The following is a 19,454-nucleotide window of genomic DNA, read 5'->3' on the forward strand; positions in this document are numbered from 1 at the left end:
AGAGTCAAATGTGGGAAAAAAGATTTAAAGCTATCAAACAAAGGTTTAGAGGTATGAAAGTAGCTCTTTTGAGTGTTGACATTTTCATTCTCCTCATTTTAAGAGGCAATTTTCTCATAACAAAAGATAACAGTTATGAAGAGTCATTGTGATGGAAAGAAGATTTAAAGCTATAAACAAAGGTTTAGAGGTATGAAAATAGCTCTTTTGAGTCTTAGACATTTTCAATGTGTTCATTTTAAGAATTTTCTTATGGTGATTAACAAATAAAGCCAACATAAATTTTAAAAATATAATAAAATTGTTTTCGCAGTATAAACATTGTCTAAAATGCATTCAACTTATGTCATCAAAATATGAGGAAAGAGGTAAACCAAGTTCATTAAAAAAACAAAAAAGCTGAATTGAGTTAATTTTAAAAATAAAATATATTAAAAAGAACAAAACCAAATATTATCATTTACAACTTGAAAACAATATTCATTTATAAGCCTCTCCAGGGTAACATATAGTTCATTTATATTCATGTAGCACTTTCATATATAAAACGTGTTATAACTCTTGAAGTTGTGGAAGAATATATTCACACCAAAAAATGTCAGTGATTTATTGACAGATTTATCACGATGGATCGGAACTCTGGATGTTATGTTTGGTTATTTTAGTACAATCAAATGGTCCAATCTCTTGATTTTTCTTCACCTGTAAACCATAATGAAACAAAGAAATAAGCCATATACAACAATACATCATCAAAATAAAAAGCATATAGTCACCATGAACGAATTGAGAAAGTAACATTAATAATATGCAACTTTCTGATTGAGATAACCCTATAAACACATTTGTGTATGAAACTTTACCAAAGTGATATCAATGGTTGAGAATGGAGATTGGGGGGCTTTGGTGAAATGAAAAAGGTTGATACAGGGCCAGTGAAAAGGCATTTGTAAAGGATGTGAAATTCCATAAATGTTCCAGTCAACCTAATTCTAATGGGTTATCTAATCACAAAAATACAAATATCAAATGCCTAGTTCTAGTATTTACTTTTTTGAAGTTAATAATTGAATTCATAGAAATTATACACGAACAAGTGAGATTGCAAAACAATCTTACGCTTTGAATTTGAATCAAATCTAGATACTGAAGAATGGACCTACCGGTGACCAAGGGTTCGGTTCATTCTGGACTTTGTCAGGAGGAGAGTTTTGTACAGCGCCACTCTTCATCATTAAAATCTCCTGCAGACGCAACAAATAAGATGAATCCAACATGGCAAAAATCACCACATTGCAAAGAACTAATTGCTTTATGTAAAGTCAGGAGCCTTAACCTTAAAAACAAGTTTGATTCCACTGCCATATGCAATTCAAACAATGCAAGTAAACATTTAACACAAACAATTACTAACAATTAGCTAACTTTGACAGTTTAAAAAATCAATGCAAACATACATAAACATAAATATTAAAAAGGGGGCGATGTTAAAGGCCAAAAAAATGGCAATGTAAGACTTCAAAACAGAAAAACAAGTTGGCATGAAATACTTTGTCAGGAAAAGAAACTTAGTAATTAGGGATTAAAAGTATTGATGTTAGCTTAAGAAATTTGAGTCACCTCTCCAGCTGCTTCTATTGCAGCTAACCATTCCTCAGTAAAGGGAGCAACATTCAGTGGAGGCTTCGCTATCGGAACTTCCTGCTTGGTTTTAGTTGCATCTATTTCGCTGCCACTCACAAAATTAACATTGGTCACTCAATATGTAACGCTTCAAAACTGTCTTAGATTTAAAATGGAGGCTGCCAAAACATAGATGAACAAAAGTTATACAACAAAAATGATACTCACAGATGAATTATTTTGCCGTTGTCTTCTTCTGGAAAGTCGATTTTGTCTTTTGACTGACTTGCCATGTCAGTATTAGGAGACTTATCATTCTCAAAGACAGTAGTTACAGCTGCATCTGATAAACTTTCACTGTTCACTGAACCAACTTCATTACCTTGTAGGATTGTTTCAATGAAGATTGAATTATCTGAATCTAGTAACTTCGATTTTTCACTTAAAAGACATTGCTCCTCAGATTTCCAAGCAACTGCACTAGTAAAGGGGCCTTCACTCACTTGAATAGAAGAATCTAAATCAGCAGAAATAGCATTCCTATTGAGTTTCACTGAACTAACTTCGCTGCCTTCTGGGATTGTTGCGTTGAAGATTGAATTCTCTGAAGCTAATAATTTTGATTTTTCACTTAAAAGACAGGGGCCTTCACTCACATCAATAGAAGAACCTAATTCAGCAGAAATAGCGTTCTCATTGAGTTTCATTGAACTAACTTCGCTGCCTTGTGGGATTGTTGCATTGAAGATTGAATTCTCTGAAGCTAATAATTTTGATTTTTCACTTAAAAGACATGGATCTTCACTCACTTTAGTAGAAGAATCAAATTCAGCAGAAATAACATTCTCGAGTTGAATTTCAACTGAAGGAGATATATCTAATGAACCTTCTTCTGCACCGTTGATTTGCAAAAGTTCCACTTTTTCATCGACACCTTGATTTCCATCTTTGTTTACAAGCATATCTGAACTTAGTAACTTTGAATTTTCACTTAAACTACACTGCTTCTCACATATCAAAGAAACTGCAGTTGAAAAGGGATCTTCACTCACTTCAATAGAAGAGTCAAATTCAGAAGAAAAAAAGTTCATATTGAGTTGAGTTTCAACTAAAGGCAGTATATCCGACAAACCTTCTTCAGCATCATTGATTTGCAAAAGTTCAACCTTGTCTTCCACATCATGATTTCCATCTTCTGCACCATTGATTTGCAAGAGTTCCACCTTTTCATCCACATCATGATTTCCATCTTCTACATCGTTGATTTGCAAAAGTTCCACCTTTTCATCCACATCATTGATTTGCAAAAGTTCCACCTTTTCGTCCACATCACAATTTCCATCGTCTGCACCATTGATTTGCAACAGTTCCACCTTTTCATCCACATCATGATTTCCATCTTCTGCACCATTGATTTGCAAGAGTTCCACCTTTTCATCCACATCATGATTTCCATCTTCTGCACCATTGATTTGCAAGAGTTCCGCCTTTTCATCCACGTCATGATTTCCATCTTCTACATCATTGATTTGCAAAAGTTCCACCGTTTTATCCACATCATTAATTTGCAAAAGTTCCACCTTTTCATCCACATCATTGATTTGCAAAAGTTCCACCTTTTCATCCACATCACGATTTCCATCTTCTGCACCATTGATTTGCAAGAGTTCCACCTTTTTATCCACGTCATGATTTCCATCTTCTACATCATTGATTTGCAAAATTTCCACCTTTTCATCCACATCATTAATTTGCAAAAGTTCCACCTTTTCATCCACATCATTGATTTGCAAAAGTTCCACCTTTTCATCCAAATCACGATTTCCATCTTCTGCACCAATGATTTGCAAGAGTTCCACCTTTCCATCCACATCATGATTTCCATCTTCTACATCATTGATTTGCAAAATTTCCACCTTTTCATCCACATCATTGATTTGCAAATGTTCCACCTTTTCATCCACATCATTGATCTGCAAAAGATCCACATTTTCATCCAAATCACAATTTCCATCTTCTGCACCATTGATTCGCAAGAGTTCCACCTTTTCATCCACATCATGATTTCCATCTTCCACATCATTGATTTGCAAAAGTTCCACCTTTTCATCTACATTATTGATTTGCAAAAGTTCCACCTTTTCATCCACATCACGATTTTTATCTTCTGCACCATTGATTTGCAAAAGTTCCACCTTTTCATCCACATCACGATTTCCATCTTCCGCCCCGTTGATTTGCAAGAGTTCCACCTTTTCATCCACGTCATGATTTCCATCTTCTACATCATTGAGTTGCAAAAGTTCCACCTTTTCATCCACATCATTGATTTGCAAAAGTTCCACCATTTCGTCCACATCATTTATTTGCAAAAGTTCCACCTTTTCGTCCACATCACGATTTCCATCTTCTGCACCATTGATTTGCAAGAGTTCCACCTTTTCATCCACATCATGATTTTCATCTTCTACATCATTGATTTGCAAAAGTTCCACCTTTTCATCCACATCCTTGATTTGCAACACAACATGATTTCCATCTTCTACATCATTGATTTGCAAAAGTTCCACCTTTTCATCCACATCATGATTTCCATCTTCTACATCATTGATTTGCAAGAGTTCCATCTTTTCATCCACATCATTGATTTGCAAAAATTCCGCCTTTTCATCCACATCATTGATTTGCAGAAGTTCCACCTTTCCATCGACATCATGATTTCCCTCTATGTTTACAGACATATCTTCAATATGATGATTGGTAGCATTGTGCTCATTGCTATGGAACCCGCATCCTTCAAATGCATCCTCAACTAAATTTTGCTCCTTGATTTCTGTAGATGAAACAATAACTTTTGGCAGAAAGTCACTATCCAAGTGAACATCCTGGGAATTTACAGCAACAACAGCACTAGACTTTTGAAACCCAGGAAGATAGGAATCTTCATTTATGTTATTATCATCTGCCAATGAAGATGCTGAAACAGTTATACAATTTTCACTCAACCTATCCAATTCAAACTCCGGAGTTCTATCACGGATTGCTTTTGAGTCAATAACCTGGTCACATTCCTTATCCACTGGGCTTCTCAGGATGAAACCTAATTGATCATCTACAGGAAGCTGACAGTCTTTGATCTCAATTATTTTAGATTCATCCTCAGAAGCGTCATTGATTCCTAGTATGGAATTTTCAGGAGAACCTTTGGAAAATAAGCTCGTCACATGAACTGGCTGAGAACTGTTCATATCAGAGATATTTTCTTTTTCCGGTCCAATTTCTTCTACACCACTAGGATTTAGAGCCTTGGGTTGGTCTGCCTGTAACTGCTGACTAACTGCGTCTAAATTACTTTGGGTGGTTTTTTTGCAATTGATTATGAGACTCTCGTTCAATAAATGCCCCTGTGCATCTCCTTCATATCTACCAAATTCATCAGCACCACAATTTACCTGTTCAGTATTCTTACACGGGGTTCCTTGTTTAGATCCTTCGGGGACAGTTTTGCAAAAATCATCAAGGCTAGAATTTAAAAGTGCAGTCTTGGCACTCTTGTATCCCTTAAACTCTCCTGAAAACTCTGCCTGTAGTATCAAACTTTCCTTGAAAGGCGGAATGTCACCGGTGGGCCCTTTGATTTGATCATCTTCATCTTGTCCTATGGTATTCTGCACAGTATTAGAAGTTCTCTGCATGATAGGAAAGAGCGTAGACTGTGGTTCCTGATATGAAGACCGGTCCCCATTTGACGTAACATCATATAACTTGTTATCCAGAGTGTGGTCGGCCTCTTTCTCCAACTGCTCATGTGTCTGACTCTTTTTAAGAAGTTCATTCTCATGTGTAGGTATTACCATGTTCTCCATGCTAGAAATGATCTCATTTTCATGTAGTTCTCCTTGCTCCTTGGATTTTAAGATGACATCATCAAGAATGTTTTCAACCTCTGCTTGCTTACTTATTATTTCAAAAATCGAAGAATCACAATCCCCTTCTACACCAGGCATCTGCTTATTGTCTATTTGCACGATTGCTTCTGGCTTGACATCTGAAAGGCTTAATTCCTTAGTGTCTGACACTTTCTCCAGAGTGTGGTCAGCCTCTTTCTCCAACTGCTCATGTGTCTGACTCTTTGTAAGAAATTCCTTTTCATGTGTAGGTAATACCATGTTCTCCATGCTAGAAATGATCTCATTTTCATGTAGTTCTCCTTGTTCCTTGGATTTTAAGATAACATCATCAAGAATGTTTTCAACCTCTGCTTGCTTACTTATTATTTCAAAAACCGAAGAATCACAATCCACTTCTACACCAGCCATCTGCTTATTGTCTATTTGCACGATTGCTTCTGGCTTGACATCTGAAAGGCTTAATTCCTTAGTGTCTGACACTTTCTCCAGAGTGTGGTCAGCCTCTTTCTCCAACTGCTCATGTGTCTGACTCTTCGTAAGAAATTCCTTTTCATGTGTAGGTAATACCATGTTCTCCATGCTTGAAATGATCTCATTTTCATGTAGTTCTCCTTGCTCCTTAGATTTTAAGATGACATCATCAAGAATGTTTTCAACCTCTGCTTGCTTACTTATTATTTCAAAAACCGAAGAATCACAATCCACTTCTACACCAGCCATCTGCTTATTGTCTATTTGCATGATTGCTTCTGGCTTGACGTCTGAAAGGCTTAATTCCTTAGTGTCTGACACTTTCTCCAGAGTGTGGTCAGCCTCTTTCTCCAACTGCTCATGTGTCTGACTCTTTGTAAGAAATTCCTTTTCACGTGTAGGTAATACCATGTTCTCCATGCTAGAAATGATCTCATTTTCATGTAGTTCTCCTTGTTCCTTGGATTTTAAGATGACATCATCAAGAATGTTTTCAACCTCTGCTTGCTTACTTATTATTTCAAAAATCGAAGAATCACAATCCACTTCTACACCAGCCATCTGCTTATTGTCTATTTGCACGATTGCTTCTGGCTTGACATCTGAAAGGCTTAATTCATTAGTGTCTGACATTTTCTCCAGAGTGTGGTCAGCGTCTTTCTCCAACTGCTCGTGTGTCTGACTCTTCGTAAGAAATTCCTTTTCATGTGTAGGTAATACCATGTTCTCCATGCTTGAAATGATCTCATTTTCATGTAGTTCTCCTTGCTCCTTAGATTTTAAGATGACATCATCAAGAATGTTTTCAACCTCTGCTTGCTTACTTATTATTTCAAAACTAGAAGAATCAAAATCCACTTCTACACCAGCCTTCTGCTTATTGTCTATTGGCACAATTGCTTCTGAGTTGACATCTGAATGGCTTAATTCCTTAGTACGATTCTTTGCTGCCCCTTTGACAATTTTGGACCTTGCTTCTTTAACAGAAACTGTTCCCAACTTCCTTAGTTTAGGAATGTTACTCTCTGAAGGTTTGCAGGGTATGGAGCTTTTCTGCAAGCTGTGTGAACCGGAAGCTTTTACCTGCAAAGCAAAAATAATAGGCATGGACGTGTGATCAATATGTGAGTGTCATTTTATTGATGCATGCTTCTAAATATGATATAGGGAAATGAACATAATAATCATACCTGAGAAAAGAAACCAATGGAGGGAGATGGCTTCCGTAGGCCTGATGATTTTATTGTCCCTGTTTGATGCGTTGTTTGATCCATTCTGGATGGTGGACGTAGTATGGAAACTGGGGTATCCTGTGCAGCAGGTCAAAAATATTTCAAGAGAATAATCAAATAATTTGTAGTTAAATAACAAAAAATACAAAATTGATGGAGTAAAAAATTGAATATTTGAGTAAGTACCCACCGAAAGTTTTCCAGCCTGCTTGGTAAGACTTCTACTAACAGAACACTTGTCAGCCATATCAACTTTAGGGATGCTTGGAACATATGTAGGATTTTTTGACAGGCTAGAGATGCTTGGTGTAGGATTTTTTGACATGCGAGGGATGCTTGGCGTAGGATTTTTTGATAGGCTAGGGATGCTTGGCGTAGGATTTTTTGGCAGGCCTAACATAATAAAAACGAGATCAATAAATTTGGGGACAGAAAAAAGAGGGATTTCACACTTCTGAAGTTAAGAATGCTGAAGTGAGAGATTCATTTTAAACGGAAAAGTGAAAAGTTAGTGATTGATTAAAAAAGCCAATAGTTGAGATTTCGATCATATGCATGTATTTTGACTAACAAACTACAAAGTTGTTTAAATTTCATCGTTGATCTTTGAATTGACTACTATAAAGTACTCACATTTTCCTTCTGAAGTGTATTCCTAGGTTTACAAGAGTTAAATCCAGAAAAAAGGATCAAATACAAACTACAGAACTTACTAGGATGTGCATTCTGATTTCTTTTTGAGGAACCTGAGCTCAACATTCCACTCCTAGTGGTAGTTGCATTTGCAGAAACATTGGATTTTGGTCCTGGTATCCCAGTGATTTTTGACTCTTTACTCGGCATTTTAGCGGTGTCAGTTATTTTTAGTTTTCAAAGGAGTTAAGGTAAGCACTTTCATTATTCAACAGAAATACATACAACTAAATTCCAGCACACACACACTAAAGAGACTCCACTCTGCAACAGTTTGAGTTAACTTCAAATTTATAAAATCACTTCAGCTAAAATAAGATTACAGTTTTTATTCATGAAAGTCTTTATAAAGTTTATAAAAGGTTATGGAGAAATTAAATGAGAAAAGTACCACAAAAAGTAAAGAAGCAGAAATTAATTACAACTTATTCAATATAAACTTTTTCTTTAAAAAACACATAGTTACAGTAAGATTCTTTCTACGTTTTTTCTCATAAGATTCTTCTTGACAAAGCTGACTGTTAATAAATATGCATCTAAACAAGCTTATAAAATCACTTCAGCTAAAATGAGTTTACAGTTTTTATTCATGAAAGTCTTTATAAGTTTATAAAAGGTTATGGCGAAATTAAATGACAAAAGTACCAAAAAAAGTAAAGAAGCAGAAATCAATTACAACTTATTCAATATAAACTTTTTCTTTAAAAAACATAGTTACAGTAAGAATTTTCTACGTTTTTCCCCATAAGATTCTTCTTGACAAAACTGACTGTTAATAATAGACATCTAAACAAGCAATGGTAAGGATATGATGAAGAAGGCACCGCCCTTGGAATAGCACTGCGCTTATATTTATTTCCATCGTTGTTGGTTGCAAGCACTTTCCTCTTTCCCTAATGAGCATAGGTACAAATTAACACAGAATAGAAATTAAGAAGTGTTCAACTATGATACACCATTATATATACCAATAGTATAAAGAGTAAAAATAGACTAACCAAGGAAGCAATGGGTGGTGTTCGTTTGACCGATGCACCGGGCTTTGGTGTTAAGCCAGAAACAGCACCAATCTTCTTATCTCTAATTGAAACACCTCCGGACGAATGTTTAAATAAATTTTCTTCAATTTTCTGCAATGCTATTGAAGTTGTACCAAGTTCTTCTTCATCTATAACTTCCAAATTTGACTTTGAATTAGGGGTGGCCGTGCCACTGATCATAGAAAGCTCTGTGGGGTTCAAAACACCTGAATAATAGGGTTTCAGCATGAACGTTAATCAAAGTAAAACATGTTTTTAACTTTCATCAACAATGAACCAATGATATTCATTCCATACTTCAATCTCAACCATCCTAACATTAATATATTAATCATTAATTAGCTATGAAACACAGACTCCGACCCAGACACTTCAACACCGACGCAGACATTTCAACACCGATAATGTCAAAGACATAGGACACCGACACCGCTACATATAAACACAGCTACCTACATGTGTCATACAAGTTGTCAACACCACGACTCGCCTACACTTCCAAGTGTCCGTGTTCATAGTTAATTAGTAATAATAACATTGACAGAATTTTCATTTCCATAGTTAATTCATGAAAATAGAAGAAGAGAATACCTTGTTCCGTAAAGAAAGCTCTATCCCATGCCAAGCTTTTGCGCAAATTGAATCCGCCGAATTTTTTCTTCCTTTTCTTCTGCTGAGACTGCTGAGACTCCGGTGATTCCGGTTTAGTACATTTCGAAGTCAAATCTTCAGAAACTACAGAAGTAATTTCGATTTCCGCTGCTGGTTGCGCTAATCAATCAAATATGTTGAAGAAATTAGATATACATTACAATTTTGAAATCATCAAAAAAAGTTTAACAAAATGAAAATGAAAAACCCTAACTGGTTTGAAGAGGACGGGATCTGATAGAGACGAGAGGAGAGCATGAGAAAATGTTGGCAGATGTGGAACTGTTGTCGGAGAGTAGAGAATCGTCCTCGCCGGCGATTTCTAAGAGATCGGAGACGGAATCCATGTTCATTGCGATTTTGTTCTATGCTCAGTTATCAGTGTGAAGTGGATTAGGTTTTTCATTTGTTTAGTGTGTTAGGTTCTGCAAATTCATCGCAGTTTCAAACTTGATGGCGAGCGGGATTGTGTAGTGTAAAACTTGCGAAGTTTCATCCAACGGTAGCGAGAGGATAGAAATGTAATTGAGTTGCGTCCGCACTTTTACCTTTTCTTTATCTATTAGCGTGTTTTCATTTTGTAGCAATTTATAATTTTGAATTTTGAAATGCGTATTTTGAAGAATTTTATTTGTAAAATAATTTTTTAAAAAAAAATCAAAAATAATCAATAATTAAAAAAAATATCAAAATAACCATTTTTAGAAAAAGATGCACCAGATGAATTTGCGCATCCCCCAGACAACCAAAAGAGACGCCAATAGCAATGGAGCATGCATTGGGCTCCTCATGAGGAGGCGTCAATGCTATTGGCGCATGCATTGGCTCTCATGAGGAGGCGTCAATGCCCCTGGCGCCTTAGTGCTTCATGTGGTGTATGCGCCAATTCATCTGGCGCATACATCCTCTTGTATTTTTTTTAATTTTTAATTTTGTTTATTTAATAAATAAAAAAGAATAATGTAAAAAATAAATTTATTAATGTTGTAATAATTGGTTAAATTGGACTGACAATAAACTAATGATCGACCCGATTATAACGTCCCTTGTTCCACATCCAGGTGCGTCAGTTTGTCTTCGAGGTCTCCCACGATTTTCTTGAGGTGTTTGAGGTCTTTGTGTGCTGACCTGATCGAGCGATGGTTGGTGGGAAGGTCCGGCGGAATTTCCAGCGGTATTTGAGAGATGTGGTCGTCTGTCCGATTTTTTTAATGTATACAGCAGAGAAACTAAATGTTTGTTTTTTATTTTATATGAAGTTTCTATTGTACGTCGCATTAAAAATAATATTATTACACTTTGAAAATGGTAACAAAGATATTTGTCAATAATGGTGAAACAGTTGCAACAGAAAAATGTAGAAAGCAAAGAATAACAGAAAAGCTTCATTGATGAAGAAGAAAGCTAACAGAAGGCTAACAGAATCTGTTACAATGAATAATATGATCAACCAATAGTCTAAAGCTCTATATATGTACACTATCTATTAATAAGGAAAATGGAAAAATAATTTATATATGTACATGTATGTTGATACGCCCTCTCAAGTAGGACTGTGTAGACTACAAAGTCCTAACTTGGACATGATGGAAGAGAAAGCTGGTGAGTGAAGAGGTTTTGTAAAACCGTCTGCAAGTTGATCTGCTGTGGAGACAGGGAGTAAATGGATTAATTTGGAAAGAATTTTCTCACGAACCACATGGCAATCTAATTCAATGTGCTTGCTTCTTTCATGAAAGGCTGGGTTGTGTGCAAGGTAGATAGCTGACTTGCTGTCGCAATAGACTGAAGCTGGTTGCGCTAAATGAACCTGAAGATCCTGCAGGAGGTATTGCAACCATTGAATTTCACATGTGAGGGAAGCTAGAGCCCTGTACTCAGCTTCAGTGGAGGATCTTGAAACTGTATTTTGCTTCTTAGATTTCTAGCTAATAAGGGATGAACCAAGTATGACACAGAAGCCAGTAATGGATCTTCTTGTAGTGGGGCATCGAGCCCAATCGGAATCAGCAAAGGCAAATAATTTGAGATGGCTGGAAGCAGAGAATAGAATGCCTCTAGCAGGACATGATTTCAGGTACCTGAGCACTCTTGTGGCAGCCTGAAAGTGAGAGACCAAAGGCTTGGAGACGAATTGACTAAGATGTTGCACAGCAAATGAGATATCTGGCCTAGTATTAGTCAAATAGATGAGTCTACCAATGATACGCCTATAACGTGTGGGATCCTCCAACAAGGTACCATCTGTGGGAGACAACTTTAGATTGGGATCATAGGGAATGGGAGATGGCTTAGCTCCAAGGAAGCTTGTATCCTCTAAGAGTTCTAGAGTATATTTTCTTTGATTCATGAATATCCCTTTTGTTGATCTTGTTATCTCAAAACCCAGGAAAAATCGAAGAGAACCAAGATCTTTGATTCGAAATTTTTGATCCAGAAGCTGCTTCACATTCTGAATTTCAACCATAGAATTTCCTGCAACCACTATGTCATCTACATAAACAAGTATAGCAGTGAAGAATTCTTTATGGGATTTGACATATAATGAGTGATCAGCTTGGGATTATGCATAGCCCAATGAAATTAAGAAAGATGATAATTTTGAATACCATTGCCTACTAGCTTGCTTAAGGCCATATAAAGATTTTCGTAATTTGCAAACCTGAGAAGGTTTAGAAACAGAGATGCCAGGGGGAAGAGTCATATAGACCTCTTCATGCAAATCACCATGGAGGAAGGCATTGTTAACATCAAGTTGTTCAACATACCAACCTTGTATGCCAGCAATGGTTAGAAGCACCCTCACAGTAGTTATTTTGGCCACAGGAGAAAAAGTATCAAAGTAATCAATGCCTTCCATTTGTGTGTATCCCTTGGCTACAAGTCTAGCCTTGTATCTTTCAATGGAACCATCAGCCTTGTATTTTATCTTATAAACCCACCTGCAGCCAATAGGAATTTTTCCAGGTGGGAGATCAACAACACTCAAAGTCTGGTTTTCTTCCAGAGCAGATATTTCAGCATTCATAGCAAGTTTCCAACAATCTAGTTTGATGGCTTGGTTAAATGTTTTTGGTTCAGTATTGGAAGAGATAGCACAACAAAAATGTTTATAAGAAGGAGAACAATGATCATAAGTCAAGACAGATGACAAAGGATAAAGCACATTAGAATGATGTTGGGAAGTGGTGGAGTAGCAGTGATAGTCCTGCAAATATTGAGGTGGATTAAAAGTTCTAGAAGAATGCCTAGTGGGTAAAGCAGTGTTATCTGCTGCTGAAGGTACAGTAGGTACAGAGGAGTCTAAAGTATGATTAAGGGTAGGAGGAGGAGTAGTGGTATTAAAAGGAGAGTTGTCATTAAGATGAGGAGTGGGAATAACCATGTCAGGTGTAGTACCTGAAGTAGTGACAGGACTAGGACTGGGTGAATTGATAGGTTGTGGGGTGGTGTCAACATTACTATCTTGAGGTGACACATATATGGTAGGGGAGTGGTCCATCGTGGGACTTAGATGTTCAGTAGGATTAGGAGGAGGGTTTTCATTGGGAATATCATCAAGAAGGGAAAAAATCTGATTGGTATTATCTAGAGGAGGTTGAATATCCTTAAAGGGAAACACAGTTTCATAAAAAATGACATTCCTAGATATGAAAATGTCATGGGTTTGAAGGTCATACAATATATATCCTTTGGTACCATCTTTATGACCAATGAAAATGGCTTTCCTAGCTCTAGGGTCGAATTTGGTTCTGTGGGCTTGGAGGGAGGTGGCATAGGAAAGGCATCCAAACACTTTTAAATGGATCATGGAGGGGGGCTGCTTGAATAAGAGTTCATGAGGGCACTTAGAGTTAAGGAGAGGCGTAGGGAGCCTATTTATGATATGAACTGCATGTTGAATGCAAAAGTTCCACATAGACAAAGGAATGTTGGAATGAAAACGGAGGGACCTAGCAACATTTAGTATGTGTTGGTGTTTTCTCTCCACCACACCATTTTGTTGAGGTGTCTCAACACAAGTTCTGTGGTGGAGAATTCCTTTGGCCAGAAGGAAATCAGACAAGGTTAAAAATTATGTGCCACTATCTGTCCGTAAGCATTTTAAGGTGGTTTGAAATTGATTCTCTATGTATGCTACAAAATTTATGAGGCTAGGTCTGGTTTGATTTTTGGTTTTAAGAAAGATGACCCATGTATGTCTAGTGTAGTCATCAACAAGAGTCAAAAAATACTTGTGGCCTAAAATAGAAATAGTAGAGAAGGGACGCCATAAATCAGCATGTAAAACAGTGAAAGGAGCATTAGATTGAAACACACTATTAGGAAAAGGAAGTTTCTTTTGCTTAGCAAATTGACAAGAATCGCAAGGAGCATTGTTATTATTACAAGTAATGAAAGGAAAAACTTTTGAAATGGTATGTAAACCTATATTAGAGATGTGTCCTAGTCTCATGTGCCACAAATTACATGAAGTGTCAGCAGCAGAATTATTAACAAAAGAATGGCCAGCTGTGGAGTCCAGAAGATAGAGTCCCCTATGCAGTCTAGCTATACCAATCATTTCCTTGGAATGATTATGCATAATATGGCAAGCATTGGAGTTAAATTGGACAGAACAATCACTACTATCAACAAGTTTGGCAACAGAGATAAGGTTAACATGAAAACTAGGAGCATAGAGTACATTGTTCAAAACAGAGGAAGGGGAAATAACAACTGTACCACAAATAGAGGCAACAGTCTGTGATCCATCGGGTAAACTAACAAGAATAAGGATGATAGACTTATGATCAATGAAAGAAGATAAACTAAAGGTAAAATGGTCTGTAGCCCCAGTATCAAGGATCCAAAGGTTAGGATTCTTACCATTCACTTGGGAGGAGTGAGAATTCAGGACAAAAGGAGAAGTGGAGACTGAATTAACAGTGGGATTGGGTTGAGATTGTTGGAGAAGTGCCAAGATAATGTCATATTGTTCCTTAGTAAAACCAAAGGAGGAGGATGATGAACTGTGAGAAGTTGGTTCTGTGGTGTTGTTGACACTAGCAGCAGTCGGGGCAGAAGAGGAGGAATGACCTGGAGCTTTACCCTTCACTTTGTTAAAACCAGGTGGGTATCCATGCTTGAGAAAGCATGTCTCAACAGTGTGATTAACCCTGCCACAATGTGTACACACCCTATTTGTGCCTCTTGGAGCATTGGAACTTGGGAACTTCCCTCGATAACCATATGAACCTTACTTAGCAGTGTAATTTGCCTCATGTGTCTGAGTCTGGAGAGCAGAAGTTTCTTTCGTGGCTCCAGTAGATGGAACAGTATTGGAAGCAGAACTGTCCATTTCTCTTTCTTGCTGAATAACAAGGGAGAAAGCCTTGTCAATGTCAGGGAGAGGATTCATCATCATAATTTGAGATTTTGAGTGTGCAAACTTTTCTGTCAAACCCTTTAGGAAGCGTATCACATAATCTTGCTCTCTATACTTCCTAACAGATGTAATAGCACCACAAGAACATTGGATAGCACATGTACAAGTAGGAATAGGTCTGTAATTCTCTAATTCATCCCACGTAACCTTTAATTGAGTAAAATAGTTTGATACATCAAGAGTACCTTGTTTGAATCTGTATAGGTCTTCTTGGATGTCAGAAATGCGGAAAACGTCACCCTGAGAAAACCTAATTTGCAGATTCTTCCATACGACAGAAGCATTCTCAATCCACAACACGGATTTCGCAATGGATTCTGAAATTGATCGTTGGATCCAAGCAAGAACCATAGTGTTGCAACGGATCCACGGAGCATACAGAGGATCTGACACCGGCGGTTTAGTTAGGGTTCTGTCGATGAACTTCTCCTTGTTCTTGGAAATAAGAGCTATTTGCATTGAACGAGCCCATGTGTGATAGTTCTTATCAGTGAGTAATGGCGTAACAAGAACAAGCGCAGGATTTTCGTTGGGATGAAGATAGTAAGGATTCGCAGAGTTGGTTGCGTAATCACCATAGCTCTGGTTTGCCATTCAGAAAGAAAAGAAAGAAGAAGAAAACGAAACAAACGAGGAAGACGAAGGCGCGAGAACGGAAGACGAATCGCGTGAGAAAGAAAGGAATGGCTATCAGAGCTTATTGCTCTGATACCATGTCAATAATGGTGAAACAGTTGCAACAGAAAAATGTAGAAAGCAAAGAATAACAGAAAAGCTTCATTGATGAAGAAGAAAGCTAACAGAAGGCTAACAGAATCTGTTACAATGAATAATATGATCAACCAATAGTCTAAAGCTCTATATATGTACACTATCTATTAATAAGGAAAATGGAAAAATAATCTATATATGTACATGTATGTTGATAATATTCAAAATTATATTAAAACATGCAAAGTACTATTGATATTGTGTAATCAATGACGTTCTTTAAGAAGAATGCTGAACATGAAATCTTTATTCGAAGTACTTTCTTTTTCCTTACAATTGTTTTCCGTGGTAAAGAAAAAATGTAAGACTCTTCAATTAGAATTTTTTTAGAGAAAAAGATAGTAAAATTAATAGTAAGTAGTGTAACATAGTTTTTTTACGTTACAAAGATTCGAATACATTTTTCGTACATCCCTTTATCAATGCGCTCTTGAGATTTAAAAAACTACAAATACATGACAAAATATCATATCATTAAAGAAATACATTCAAAACATTTGACTCGTTTGAATATAATATGGTTTACTGTGACACAAATAAATACCTGGAGAATGGAGATACTTTATTTTAGTCTAGATTTGGTAGAATAACAACTATGACTTGTTTTTGAATTACCTGGAGATCTGGTAAAAAAAGGAAAATAATGGACTTTGTAAATATATATGTTTTTATTTACATAAACCACAAATAAAAATTAAATTCATGCATTCAAAAATATTCTAGAGTAAAAATATTCTTAAACGCATTAAATAAAAACATCTCCATCCTTTGAGATATTATTTCTCTTTTCACCATTTTCCAAAGTTGTGTTTTATCTGTTATCACTATGGAGCTTCAACCGACAGAGTAAATTTTTAGACGTTTGACCTGTTTCAATAAGGATGATAAAAATATTAGTGAAAGAATGATGAAAATGCAAGAAACGGTTCTTTTATACGTATTGCGGAAAAGGTAAATACACCTTATTGTCGAGTTTGCCGATGGATGAAATTGTTTGTTCATCCTTCCATGTATTCCATTTATCTTCAAAGTCTCTTGTCTAAAATTTATCACATAAGAATAGTGAGAATAAGTATGACTCAATTGATATCTAACATAAAATCATAAAATAAATGATTAATTATAACTTACTTTTATGTCGAAGCAATGTTCAACATTCTTTCGTCTCAACTCCTTATATAATTGGAAGATTTCACTGTGTTCTAGTTTGTCTGTATATTAAAGCAAAAGAAAATTATATTTAGTTATGATATAAAGAATACAATATAATCTTGATATGTCGTGTAACCAAAGTGGGAATCAATGTGTGAGCAATATAATCTAATGCGCACAGCTAAGGAAAATAAATATGTGTTTTTCTATCTTATTTTTAGTCAATTCATATGAGTAGTGGTAGTTTCTTTATTCATTCTCTGATCAATTAATTTTGAATATGTAACAATGCAATTTAGAATACAATTAGAATAATAAAAGGGAAGCGTAGAATGGTAATATTCGCTTGTCTTAAAGAAGTGGTAGCATTTACATTATGTTGTTGCCACTTCAAAATAATTGCTCACTAATTCATACTTTGTCTTTCTAATGCTTTATATTCACCTTATCATATTCATTAATAAACGACAAATCATTAATGATATCTCTGTTATCATGAAATTGAAAACACATAAAAGCAAATTTAAAAATCATCCTTAAGACTTAAACTATCCCTTCATTTAAGGATACATATCACATTCATTCGTCAATTATACACTAACACAACAACACAAAACAAAATTCATCTTTCTTCCTTTATTTTTTCTTAATTTTTTTATTATTCATTTTCAAACCCTGATTTTAATTTTCCCATTTTTTCTATTATTATTTTGAATCTAGGTGCTCCCTCACTTCCTCCTTATATAAGAGTTTCCATTTCACTCTAAATTCAAATAAATTTAAATCCATTTTTAACTTCACCTGGTGTTTCAACATTTGATCTCAGTTCATTTTTTTCTCTCATTTCTTCAACCTCTCTCCTCTTTATGACAAATCAATAATAATACCATTGTTACCCAAATTAAAAAGACACAAAAGCAAATTTAAAAAGGATTATTGAGGTCGTTTCTCTACAAAGACAACTTTCTCTCTCGAGTAGTGTTCACTGCCACAAATTGCACATAATAAAAAGAATAAGTCATAAATTAAAAGTAACAAAAAGGATAAGACATATTCAAAACTAAATTGAGCAAACATGTACACATTTCAACTTCAAAACAATTAATTAAAATACCATGGCATTGGAAGAACGAAAGTGATGATAAAGGTTGAAACCATAATATGAAAGACAAAAATAAAAAAAGGTTGAAACCATAATATGAAAGACAAAAATAAAAAATGAAAAAAAAAACATATGAGAGAAGAATTGACAGTTCCATATAACTTCCAGATAGTTATTCCATGTCTCTCTCTTCCACAATAACCTCTAGGTGATTATTGTAACCGGAAGTTACTTAAATTGATGCTTTGAATTGTAAAATATAAAGTAAATGAAGGGTAATTATGAAATATAAAATAGGTCATGCCAAAATTGTGTATTCCCTTTATATATAGCTATAGCTATAGATTAATTGAAACATTCCCGGATTTTGAAATCCATTGCCTACGAAATTATTAACAATAAAATTATGAGATTATTTTATTATATTTAAATAAAGCCTCTAAATTAATTGAGATGGTCCTAAAGAACGGTGAGGTGAGTGTAGCTCTTGAGCAAAGTATCAAAAACGCAAGAAGAACAACACATATCTAATGTTTTTTTCTTGAGGATGTTCAAGATGAGCTGAAAACAGCCTTTGAAGAGGATGGTTTAAAATTCAAATGATTCAAATTGAAAAATAAATTGATAGGTGTTGTAAAATAAGAAGAAACAAGAACAATGGTGGCATCTAGGCATGGCAACGGGGCGGGTCGGAGATGGTTTTTATCTCCCCCAAATCCAAACCTGAATCCCCAAACAATTTTCGTTCCCCGTCCCAAACCTAAACGGGGATGGAGAATAAAAATCCAAACTCGTCTCAAACGGGTTCGAATTGGGTTCGGGTATCCCCGCAACCACCACCATTCATTTAGTGAAATAATTTTTTTTAGTAGAAATAGTTATTTTTCCAAAATAAAATTACATTACAAATGATAAAATAAAACAATCTAAAAAAATTTCATACATACATTTTAAATATTTTAAATAATAAATAAAATTAAAATATCAAAACATATACCACATATTTAATATTCTAAATTATCAAAAATAAATAATAACGTACATAATGAAATAAACGAGGCGGGTTCGAGGACGAGTTCGGGGTGGGTACTAGTGTCCTCACTATCCGATCCGTCTCCATATTTTAAAATCGGGGAAAACCCAAACCCGAACCCGAACCCAAACCCAGTAAAAACAGATTTTCCCCGTCAACTTCGGGGCGGGTTCGGATGGGTACCCTCGGGTACGGGTTATGTTGCCATGCCTAGTGGCATGGCTAGTGGTGGGCGGAAAGCCTCTTATAAAAATGGAATATATGAAAAGTTTAGATGAAAGAGAGTTTAATCAAGTGCATCTGACTCATAATAAAATTTATAAATTTGATTGATCTAATCTACTATC

The 19,454-nt window shown here is 35.7% G+C and overlaps 1 protein-coding gene across 50 annotated transcripts; it reads right to left on the minus strand.

Moving 5' to 3' along the window:
* Window positions 1–431: 431 nt before the first annotated feature.
* Window positions 432–10,176, minus strand: LOC127100429 (uncharacterized). 50 transcript variants are annotated; one of them, XM_051037630.1, is made up of 12 exons: window positions 9,836–10,176; window positions 9,562–9,741; window positions 8,929–9,176; window positions 7,951–8,823; window positions 7,428–7,630; window positions 7,196–7,315; window positions 4,005–7,088; window positions 3,204–3,296; window positions 1,852–2,996; window positions 1,621–1,729; window positions 1,164–1,244; window positions 432–702 (listed from the first exon to the last, which is right to left on the minus strand). In XM_051037630.1, the coding sequence occupies exons 4-12, from the start codon at window positions 8,078–8,080 to the stop codon at window positions 622–624; spliced, it is 5,046 nt and encodes a 1,681-aa protein (XP_050893587.1). In that variant the 5' UTR covers window positions 8,081–8,823; window positions 8,929–9,176; window positions 9,562–9,741; window positions 9,836–10,176; the 3' UTR covers window positions 432–621. The 50 variants fall into 50 exon arrangements, with proteins under 50 accessions (XP_050893587.1, XP_050893590.1, XP_050893589.1 ...); XM_051037633.1 differs by adding an exon at window positions 3,390–3,425 and having other exon boundaries at window positions 1,852–3,239; window positions 4,323–7,088; window positions 9,836–10,175; XM_051037632.1 differs by adding an exon at window positions 3,354–3,425 and having other exon boundaries at window positions 1,852–3,239; window positions 4,323–7,088; window positions 9,836–10,175.
* Between the last annotated feature and the right edge of the window lie 9,278 nt (window positions 10,177–19,454).

This window comes from Lathyrus oleraceus, chromosome 7 (assembly GCF_024323335.1).
Source record: "Lathyrus oleraceus cultivar Zhongwan6 chromosome 7, CAAS_Psat_ZW6_1.0, whole genome shotgun sequence".
NCBI lineage: Eukaryota > Viridiplantae > Streptophyta > Magnoliopsida > Fabales > Fabaceae > Lathyrus > Lathyrus oleraceus.